Here is a 12,029-nt window from a genome sequence, read left to right on the forward strand (position 1 = left end):
ATACAAAAAGGCGTTATGCATGGCGGCAAAAAAACACAGCATTCCAAGAAAAACACTTGCTACCCACAGTAAAATTTGGTGGAGGTTCCATCATGCTTTGGGGCTGTGTGGCCAATGCCGGCACCGGGAATCTTGTTAAAGTTGAGGGACGCATGGATTCCACTCAGTATCAGCAGATTCTTGACAATAATATTCAAGAATCAGTGACAAAGTTGAAGTTACACAGGGGATGGATCTTTCAGCAAGACAATGATCCAAAACCCCGCTCTAAATCTACTCAGGCATTCATGCAGAGGAACAATTACAATGTTCTGGAATGGCCATCCCAGTCCCCAGACCTGAATATCATTGAACATCTGTGGGATCATTTGAAGATGGCTGTCCATGCTCGGCGACCATCAAACTTAACTGAACTGGAATTGTTTTGTAAAGAGGAATGGTCAAAAATACCTTTATCCAGGATCCAGGAACTCATTAAAAGCTACAGGAAGTGACTAGAGGCTGTTATTTTTTGCAAAAGGAGGATCTACTAAATATTAATGTCACTTTTCTGGTGAGGTGCCCATACTTATGCACCTGACAAATTTTGTTTGAATGCAGATTGCACATTTTCTGTTAGTACAATAAACCTCATTTCAAGGCGGAAACATTACTGTGACCAACAGTTATTACATATATCAAACTGAAATAGCTGTTGCAAAAACACCAATTTTTATAAAACATTAAGCTTAAGATTAATAGGGGTGCCCAAACTTTTTCATATAACTATGTTAAACAATATGTCACTATTCTATGGTCAGTATTACTTACACCTATGTGCAAGATCTTTAGAGAAATCCTCTGTGGCCACACTCCAGAATATAGGAACATCCTCCGATAACTCTGAAAGCCCCTCCAAGGCAACTGAAAATGGATTCTTTAAATCAGACCTCACTAGTACAGATTCTATGAGGTTGGGGTTAAGTTTGGGTACCTGAACCGAACTTTGGACGAACCAGAACATCCACGGGTCCGCTCATCCCGACTCACTAGGTCTATATAAAGTATATATTTGCCTAGTCCGTGTGAACAAAATGTGACCTCTGTAAAATAACCATAATAATCATATGGCAGTTCAGTTATTGGCACAGCTTCGTTTGTTTTTGGTCTAATTCTTGCTGATATTTGCATTGGCTGTATGTAAACCTTTCGTCTTTAGAGATAAAGCACCATTTAGGGCACTGTACATACAATGTCTTATAGACCCCGACGTACCCAATTTGTTTTGAAGCAGAAGTAGTTCAGAAAGACGCTAGTAGTATTTTTCTCCTGAAGCATCCTTTTGGCATCTTGTCGACTCTGCCGCCAGGATCTTTTTATTTGAATTTTAGATATAAAATATCTACAATTTCCAAGCAGAAGACGCCTAAAGAATGGAGGGGTAACGTGTTTTAGATGCTTTTCAGCTTTCAAAGCCTTAAATGCTAAAAAAAAAGTTAAAACAGGTGGAACATATACACAGCGCTTTCCAGGCAGAATCCACCAGTAAAGAGGTCGTGTGCACATATCCTTAGGCGCCAACCGATTCATCAAGACAGGCAATGTTCTCGCCTGTGTTAAGGAGGTGGCGTGTTGCATACAGAATCTCCCGATTCATTAAGAGATCAGATGGCATTTGGGATATAGCATAACAAATTGCCAAGGTAAGTGATGATACACAATAGGTAAAAGGTTGGGAGACAGGTTTTGGAAGGATTGTGCATGTTTGTCCTTCAGCTCTGATGCAGAATCTATGATGGCTGCTTTGCATTACAGTCTGCCAAAAGTGCAAGAATGAAGAGGAAACCAGTTTTAGAGAGAGGGAGCTGTAAAACAGGCAAAAGTCCCCCCGATTTTCTGATGTTCTCCATAACAGATTATATGCCTGGAAGCAATAAACTAACAGTATAGCAACGTCACCTGGGATTGCACAATGCATTAATATCCAGTAACACCAGTATGCAGTGTTAAGGAATTGTTCATGATTGAGTTTTATGCTGGGAAACTATAGTACATCAGTGCGTCCCCCTGATCCTTATTAAATTTCCCTGTGCTGCTTATGTAAAAATTGTACGAGGAGCACCCTGCATCCATAGAAATGAAGATGGTGGAGGTCTCTTCCCTGACTCTAAGCAAGTGCAGATATAGATTTTGATGCCTAGAACAAGTGGAGAAGAGGTCAGAGTCAAGGCACAGTCGTTAAGTCATCATATGGAGTAAATCATGTAACACCATCATCATTTTTAAGGCCTGAGTGCGACGCGTCCAATTTTTACACAGGTAGCAGTGTGTCTAGAAGTAAAGGGATTGGGAATTAACAGTTTTATAGCATAAAACACAATCATCTATAGCATATTAAAAGTTTTACTAGAAAGTGGACGAATCCTTTAAAAAAAAAAAAAATTGAGAACAGATAAAAGTACTGATGAAGGAGCCGAGATACAAGAAAATAAAAATTAATGTTTATCCAGACACTGCTTGGTTTCTCATGGTGTCACTTACAGAAATGCTCATACTATAGAAAGCAGGTGGTCTCTACACCACTGGTAGGTACAATCTGCAGATATGTATACATGTCATTTTCCATACTTCTGTTCTACTCATGAAGGGTGGTGTCAGATTATTCAGCCACTTTCTGACAATCAGATGATCCAGGAGATTTCCCATGCCAGGCATATTTGGCTGGACGGGACAGCGACGATGCATTCATGGAGAATAAGGAAGCAAACGTTTCCATGTAGAAGTTATTCACAGGATTTTCCTGCCCCAGAGGAGCTCAGGTACCAGCTATGGTATAAGGCACTTGCAGAAACCATCTTTCCATCAGCGCACAGACAGTTTAACATTGATGTTCATTGCTGCCAACTCCGCCACAAAGTACCGAAATACATATGGCACAGAAATGACGTCAATTGTATCCGTCCGGTCACAGACCAAGCAATAGTGTTTCCTGTTTCGCATTGTGGACCAGGATGGAGGAGGCTTCTCCAGGATAGGCGACAGGAGGCTGCCGCAGGTCACACACACATGGGCCTCTGATCTATCAGAACAGTTAAAAAGCCTGTCGTGAAGAAGGAAGGAGGTTCCATGTGCCAGCAGGGCATCACGTTCCATCTCTCCAAAACGAATACCTCCTTGTACGTTCCTGCCGCCCACAGGCTGGTTGGTCACTCGGTCACGAGAGCCTGTTGTCCTAACTTGGAACTTGTCAGAAACCATGTGACGCAGACGCTGGTAGTAGACCACACCGATAAAAATGTCCGCCTCAAGCTCAAGCCCGCTAATGCCGCTGAACAATTTCTCTGTGCCATAGTAGTTATAGCCAGCAGCCTTCAACATTTCACCGAAATATTCCAAAGCAGAGTTCTCCTCAGAGAATGTGAATGGAGTGGCATCGTGGCACAAACCGTGCAGTGCTGCCGATTTACCGGCCATGCTCTCAATCAGCATCCCAATTGTCATTCTGGAAGGGAAACCATGCGGGTTAAATAAAATGTCCGGAACCATCCCGCTTTCTGTGAATGGCATATCCTCTGCTGGCCACAGTCTGCTGAGGATGCCTTTCTGGCCATGTCGACTAGCAAATTTATCACCTATGGTGGGGTTACGTGGGATCCTCATAGTGATGCACACGGATTGGAACTTTCCAATACCCAGGTCATTGCTGCAGGCCTTAATGTTGTCAATAATACAGCTCTCCTTACTCCTGAAAAAGACAAGACATGCAAGTGAAGAAAAGTCCCTGAAAACAGTCACACAGTTCACTCTTGTGCCATCAGTAAAGATATGTTTATGCATGGCGTACAATCAGGCTATGTCCACACGTTGCTTTTTTTCTGCAGTCAGAACCTGATCTCTTGGCAGTAAAAAAGCTGCAGACAGAAAGCAGGTTTTGCGGCGTTTTTCTAGATCCCAATGTTCAGCTTTACTTCTACCATACATGAACAATGCAAGGTGTTGGGCCACAAATGCAAGACATATGAAAACATTAAACATTTTTGGTAAAAAAGGGCAATTTGATCAAATTATTTAGTAGAAAAAGTTTTTTCATGTGAAAAAATAGTGACTATTCTGAACAAAAAAGTTCATGGGGGGAAGGGGTGGGGGCACATTGGCAGTACACATTGGTAGACACTGTTTACTATCACACATTGGTCGGCCCTTGGGTTGGTCAAGCACTGTTCAATTTCACACATCGCTTACTTTAACACATCACTAATTTAATTACAGTATTTTTCGGACTATAAAGACCCACTTTTTTTTCCTCCAAAATTTTGAAGGAAAGTGGGGGTGCGTCTTATAGTTCAAATGCATATAGTCCAAATACTGTTGCTGTGGATAGTGGGTGATGTGGGGGGGAGCAGGGCACAGGAGGCAGGAGCCGCCTGTGGCAGCCAACACTGTGCCCACTGTTAAAGAAAATGAATATTCACTGTTCTACGCCCATGGGCATGTGGAGCACTGAATATTCATGCTCATTAATAGCACGCACAATGCCAGCCCAGCCGCCGGCTCCTGCAGCTGCTCGGCGGTCCTGTGTGCCCGCTACTAAAGAGCATGAATATTCACTACTCCCCACTCCTATGGGTTGTAGTGAATATTTATGCTCTTTAATATCGGGCACACGCGATTGTGGAGCCGCTGCAGGAGCCGGCGGCTGCGGCTAGTGTGCACCCGCTATTAAGGAGAGTGAACAGTCACTACTTCCCAACGCTCAAAGTCCTGGCGTGGAGAGCAGTTACTATTCCGGCAGCTCATCTCCACGTGTGAGGGCGCATGGCATTGACGTCATGCCATGGCTCACACTGTGAGATCAGGGCTGTCAGCAGAACAGGAAGCAGCGCTGGAGCAGAGGGAAGGAAGGTGAGTAGAATGCTTTATTTTTTCGTGTGCTGCGTGATGGGGGTGGCATGCATACCAGGACGAGGGGTGCCATGCATACCAGGACGAGGGATGAAGGGTGCCATGCATACCAGGACGAAGGATGAAGGGTGTCATGCATACCAGGACGAAGGATGAAGGGTGTCATGCATACCAGGACGAGGGATGAAGGGTGTCATGCATACCAGGACGAGGGATGAAGGGTGCCATGCATACCAGGACGAGGGATGAATGGTGCCATGCATACCAGGATGGGGGGGAATGGGGTGCCATGCATACCAGGATGGGGATGATGGGTGCCATGCATACAACAGGAAGGGGGATATTAGTACAGAATTGAGGGACATTAGCCCTATAAATGGTGTCAGCAGCAGACTCCCTCCCCAACAACAGTGCATTATGACCACATTTTTTGCTTCAGGTTTTTTTTCTATTTTCCTCCTCTAAAACCTAAGTGCATCTTATGGTCCAGTGCGTCTTATAGTTCGAAAAATATGGTAAACCAGACTAATACTAACATCCATGCTCAAGTGAGGACACCAAGAGATTTTGATTTAAACTTGGGAAAAATCACAAAAATAAATAGGTTTCACATCCTTCTGTACCTGTTTTCTTGCATTAAAAACGCTGCAAAAACCGATGCCAAAGTTTTTTGCACTTAATCGTTGCTTTATATAGGTGAAAGAAGTGACATGCTGCAGTTTTCAATAAAGAAGCAGTTTTCCAAATCAGTCAGGAGAAAAAAAAATAAGCATGTGCATGAGATTTCTGAGATTGCAGCAATAACGCAACATGTGAACATAGCCTTAGGGTCTGTTTACACAATGCAGTTTTGTTGCGTTTTTTCTGCGCAGATTTGTCACAAAACCTGAAGGATTTCCTACTTCCAGAAAAGTGAATGAGAATCCTGAAGTCTCATGCACAAGAAGCAATATTTTCTCCTTGCACATTTGCAGCAGGTTAAATCTGCAGCATCTCAATTCTTTCAGCGTTTTTGCTGCAGATTTCACCCAAACTAATGAATGGGGAAAAATGCATCAAAAATACATTCAAAAACGTTCCAAAAACGCACCTTTTTATGCTGCGTTTTCCTTGCCAATATATCAGTATTTGTAGCAAATTTTTCTGCTGCAATACTGAACAAGTTCACATACCCAAAGCGCATTGATTGTGTATGATTTTTTTTTTGCACCTTTTGCATTCATTCTAATAGGTGAAAAATAACTGCAAAAAAAGCTGGAAGAGTAGACATTCTGCGTCTTGGCCAAAACACACCAGGCTCAAAATACCCACAGAAAAAAAACAGTGTGCGCACGAAAATTGAGAAATCTCTTGATTACACTGGTATTTTACGCACCAAATACGCTATGCAAAAAACATAGCAAAAATCCAGGTGTGAAGATAGCCTAATTCAAAGAAACATGTCCGTGTGATGTAAAGCTTGCACGACTCACTTGTAAAACACCACAAAGTTCTCTCCAGTGTTTTGGTTCAGATAACCATAGTATGGGTCTCCATGCTGCAGGACAGCGCCTACCGGTGGCAGACCATCATCATCAAGTTTCCCCTTTATTCGTTCATCGTCAGGTTTGATTCCAAACACAAAACTGTCTTCTTGATCTTTTATTTTTTTAGCCAGGTCGATGATATCAGTTTTGTAAACGCTTCCGTGAGCGAATCCTCTCTCCCACGATGACTTGTTCAAAATCTGCAAAAGCAAGTCGTTTATATGAGATGGAGAATAAGAAGCCAATCAGGTACCCATCTAGCTACTTATTGGTTGCCATATAGTATTGCACTACGGGTGCTGTTTGTCTTTAAATGCAATCTGTCAGCAGCTTTTTTGTAATGTAATCTGAGAGCAGCTTGATGTAGGGGCAGAGGGCCTGATTTAAGGGATGTGTCTCTTATTGGGCTGTGTTTTGCTGTTTCAATACAATCACTGCTTTATCAGCAAGAGATTATCATTACAGAACAACTTGGCACATGCAGGGTAGTCTAACCATTGCAATGATTAGCAGCTCTCCGTCACTATATTACTGCTTCATCCATTAAACGAAGTCAGACTTGGGCAAAGTGTGGCCAGCGGGCAACAGGCGGCCTTTTGGCTGTTCCTGTGCGGCTTGCAGAGAGGACAACCAAAGACCTAAAAACAGTGGCATCAACTGTGTGGGGGGGCTTTGTGGGGGACATCATACTGTGTGGAGGGCTTTGTAGAGGACATCATACTGTGTGGAGGGACATCATACTGTGTGGAGGGCTTTGTAGAGGACATCATACTGTGTGGAGGGACATCATACTGTGTGGAGTGCTTTGTGGGGGACATCATACTGTGTGGAGGGCTTTGTAGAGGACATCATACTTTGTGGAGGGACATCATACTGTGTGGAGGGCTTTTTGGAGGGACATCATACTGTGTGGAGGGCTTTGTGGAGGGACATCATACTGTGTGGAGTGCTTTGTGGGGGACATCATACTGTGTGGAGGGCTTTGTAGAGGACATCATACTTTGTGGAGGGACATCATACTGTGTGGAGGGCTTTTTGGAGGGACATCATACAGTGTGGAGGGCTTTGTGGAGGACATCATACTTTGTGGAGGGACATCATACTGTGTGGAGGGCTTTGTGGAGGGACATCATACTGTGTGGAGGGCTTTGTGGAGGACATCATACTGTGTGGAGGGACATCATACTGTGTGGAGGGACATCATACTGTGTGGAGGGACATCATACTGTGTGGAGGGCTTTGTGGAGGGACATCATACTGTGTGGAGGGCTTTGTGGGGGACATCATACTGTGTGGAGGGCTTTGTGGAGGACATCATACTTTGTGGAGGGACATCATACTGTGTGGAGGGCTTTGTGGAGGGACATCATACTGTGTGGAGGGCTTTGTGGAGGGACATCATACTGTGTGGAGGGCTTTGTGGAGGACATCATACTGTGTGGAGGGACATCATACTGTGTGGAGGGACATCATACTGTGTGGAGGGCTTTGTGGAGGACATCATACTGTGTGGAGGGCTTTGTGGGGGACATCGTACTGTGTATGTGACTATGGAGTCATCACATTGTGTTGGGAGCTGTTAATCAGGGTATAACAGGAACAGTATGATTAACTGTTTTTTTTTTGTAACTTTATAAAAAGCAGTAAATCACATGGTTTTGATTAGCTGCTACTGATAAGAATACAGTTTATAATAAGTCCCATCGTAACATGTACTAGAAATGGCAGGAAGTCAACATACTAAATTCTGGTCAACATGACGAGTTAAAAAGAAGCATAAAATAATAACAATGAGCTGAATTAAGTACAGCCCATTGGTTTAACCGTCCACAACTGCCACAATGTTTCATGGCAAAATTAATTTCCCAAACCTGTACTAAGTGATACATTGCTGGAATCAAAGTCTCAGTCCCTACATCATGTTGATTTTTAAAATTCGCTTTAATATTAGGAAAAATATAGGGTGCAATATTTGTACAAACATAGGAAGGGTGTAGAAATAAAAAGAAGCTTCATCCAAATCTATTAACACTACAAGTAGAGTATACAGTGGGTATGGAGAGTATGCAGACCGCTTTAAATTTTTCACTGTTTCATTGCAGCCATTTGGTAAATTCTAAAAAGTTCATTTTTTTCTCATTAAAGTACACTCTGCACCTCATCTTGACTGAAAAAAACAGAAATGTAGAAATTTTTGCAAATGTATTAAAAAGGAAAAACGGAAATATCACATGGTCATAAGTATTCAGACCCTTTGCTCAGATACTCATATTTAAGTCAGATGCAGTCCATTTCCTTGTGATCCTCCTTGAGATGGTTCTACTCCTTCATTGGAGTCCAGCTGTGTTTAATTAAACTTATAGGACTTGATTTGGAAAGGCACACACCTGTCTATATGAGACCTCACAGCTCACAGTGCATGTCAGACCAAATGAGAATCATGAACTCAAAGGAACTGCCCAAGGAGCTCAGAGACAGAAGTGTGGCAAGGCACAGATCTGGCCAATGTTACAAAAGAATTTCTCCATTACTCAAGGTTCCTAAGAGCACAGTGGCCTCCATAATCCTTAAATAGAAGAAGTTTGGGACCACCAGAAGTCTTCCTAGACCTGGCCGTCAAGCCAAACTGAGCAATCATGGGAGAAGAGCCTTGGTGAGACCGGTAAAGAAGAACCCCAAGATCAGTGTGGCTGAGCTCCAGAGATGCAGTAGGGAGATAGTTGACTTGTGGAACTTTCTCCTATCACTGCAGCCCTCCTCCAGTCTTGCCTTAATGGCAGAGTGGCCTGACGGAAGCCTCTCCTCAGTGCAAGCCATATGAAAGCCCGCATAGCGTTTGCTCAAAAACACATGAAGGACTCCCAGACTATGAGAAATAAGATTCTCTGGTCTGATGAGACAAAGATAGAACTTTTTGGTGATAATTCTGCCCAGTACAATACCAACAGTGAAACATGGTGGCAGCATCATGCTATGGGGTTGTTTTTCAGCTGCAGGGACAGGACGACTGGTTGAAATTGAAGGAAACATGAATGCGGCCAAGTACAGAGATATCCTGGATGAAAACCTCTTCCAGAGTGCTCTGGACCTCAGACTTGGCCGAATGTTCACCTACCAACAAGACAATGACCCCAAGCACACAGCTAAAATAACAAAGGAGTGGCTTCAGAACAACTCAGTGACTATTATTGACTGGGCCAGCCAGAGCCCTGACCTAAACCCAATTGAGCATCTCTGGAGAGACCTGAAAATGGCTGTCCACCAACGTTCACCATCCAACCTGACGGAACTGGAGAGGATCTGCAAGGAAGAATGGCAGAGGATCCCCAAATCCAGGTGTGAAAAACTAGTTGCATCATTCCCAAGAAGACTCATAGCTGTACTAGCTCAAAAGGGTGCTGCTACTCAATACTGAGCAAAGGGTCTGAATACCTATGACCATGTGATATTTCCGTTTTTCCTTTTTTAATAAATTTGCAAAAATTTCTACATTTCTGTTTTTTCAGTCCAGATGGGGTGCAGAGTGTACTTTAATGAGAAAAAAAAATGAACTTTTTAGAATTTACCAAATGGCTGCAATGAAACAGTGAAAAATTTAAAGGGGTCTGAATACTTTCCGTACCCACTGTATCTTCAACTCTATGTTCAGTGCAATATCAATACACTACATGCTAATGCATGTTTTTTTTTTTTTTAACTACTACATATTATACTAAAAAAACAAGTATTAGCATGTAATGTATCGATACTGCACTCAACCGGAGGGTTATAATTCTGCAGAGCTGGTAGCAGGGGTACATTATTTCATCATTATTTCTTAATCATTAAAAGACACTTCGCTGCTGAAGAATTTTTTTTTTTTAAAGAGGAAGATCCAATTCTAACATTATTTTATATCAATCACCTTCTTTTTCAGGGGCTGTAACATTGGAGATGATGTTTTGTAGCAGGAATTGTACAATACACACTGCAGCTCAAACACCATAAAGAAAACTAGATGAACTACAGTACAGACCAAAAGTTTGGACACACCTTCTCATTTAAAGAAATTTCTGTATTTTCATGACTATGAAAATTGTACATTCACACTAAAGGCATCAAAACTATGAATTAACACATGTGGAATTATATACTTAACAAAAAAGTGTGAAACAACTGAAAATATGTCTTATATTCTAGGTTCTTCAAAGTAGCCACCTTTTGCTTTGATGACTGCTTTGCACACTCTTGGCATTTTCTTGATGAGCTTCAAGAGGTAGTCACCGGAAATGGTCTTCCAACAATCTTGAAGGAGTTCCCAGAGATGCTTAGCACTTGTTGGCCCCTTTGCCTTCACTCTGCGGTCCAGCTCACCCCAAACCATCTCGATTGGGTTCAGGTCTGGTGACTGTGGAGGCCAGGTCATCTGGCGTAGCACCCCATCACTCACCCTCTTGGTCAAATAGCCCTTACACAGCCTGGAGGTGTGTTTGGGGTCATTGTCCTGTTGAAAAATAAATGATGGTTCAACTAAACGCAAACCGGATGGAATAGCATGCCGCTGCAAGATGCTGTGGTAGCCATGCTGGTTCAGTATGCCTTCAATTCTGAATAAATCCCCAACAGTGTCACCAGCAAAGCACCACCACACCATCACACCTCCTCCTCCATGCTTCACGGTGGGAACCAGGCATGTAGAGTCCATCCGTTCACCTTTTCTGCGTCGCACAAAGACACGGTGGTTGGAACCAAAGATCTCAAATTTGGACTCATCAGACCAAAGCACAGATTTCCACTGGTCTAATGTCCATTCCTTGTGTTCTTTAGCCCAAACAAGTCTCTTCTGCTTGTTGCCTGTCCTTAGCAGTGGTTTCCTAGCAGCTATTTTACCATGAAGGCCTGCTGCACAAAGTCTCCTCTTAACAGTTGTTGAAGAGATGTGTCTGCTGCTAGAACTCTGTGTGGCATTGACCTGGTCTCTAATCTGAGCTGCTGTTAACCTGCGATTTCTGAGGCTGGTGACTCAGATAAACTTATCCTCAGAAGCAGAGGTGACTCTTTGTCTTCCTTTCCTGGGGCGGTCCTCATGTGAGCCAGTTTCTTTGTAGTTCTTGATGGTTTTTGCAACTGCACTTGGGGACACTTTCAAAGTTTTCCCAATTTTTCACACTGACTGACCTTCATTTCTTAAAGTAATGATGGCCACTCGTTTTTCTTTACTTAGCTGCTTTTTTCTTGCCATAATACAAATTCTAACAGTCTATTCAGTAGGACTATCAGCTGTGTATCCACCTGACTTCTGCACAACACAACTGATGGTCCCAACCCCATTTATAAGGCAAGAAATCCCACTTATTAAACCTGACAGGGCACACTTGTGAAGTGAAAACCATTTCCGGTGACTACCTCTTGAAGCTCATCAAGAGAATGCCAAGAGTGTGCAAAGCAGTCATCAAAGTAAAAGGTGGCTACTTTGAAGAACCTAGAATATAAGACATATTTTCAGTTGTTTCATACTTTTGTTAAGTATATAATTCCACATGTGTTAATTCATAGTTTTGATGCCTTCAGTGTGAATGTACAATTTTCATAGTCATGAAAATACAGAAAAATCTTTAAATGAGAAGGTGTGTCCAAACTTTG

General features: G+C 42.7%; 1 protein-coding gene across 1 annotated transcript in view; it reads right to left on the minus strand.

Annotated features, from left to right (window-relative positions):
- Positions 1-1,300: 1,300 nt before the first annotated feature.
- POLR1B (RNA polymerase I subunit B) overlaps positions 1,301-12,029 on the minus strand; it is a 35,090-nt gene continuing 24,361 nt past the window's right edge. The window contains exons 14-15 of the mRNA XM_073672527.1: positions 6,354-6,607; positions 1,301-3,724 (exon numbers count right to left, since the gene is read on the minus strand). Coding sequence (XP_073528628.1) covers positions 2,842-3,724; positions 6,354-6,607 — 1,137 coding nt within the window. The 3' untranslated portion in view covers positions 1,301-2,841. The remainder of the gene's footprint in view (positions 3,725-6,353; positions 6,608-12,029) is intronic.

Source organism: Phyllobates terribilis, unplaced genomic scaffold (genome assembly GCF_046119375.1).
Source record: "Phyllobates terribilis strain yellow unplaced genomic scaffold, ASM4611937v1 Scaffold_3__8_contigs__length_932513732, whole genome shotgun sequence".
NCBI classification, from domain to species: domain Eukaryota; kingdom Metazoa; phylum Chordata; class Amphibia; order Anura; family Dendrobatidae; genus Phyllobates; species Phyllobates terribilis.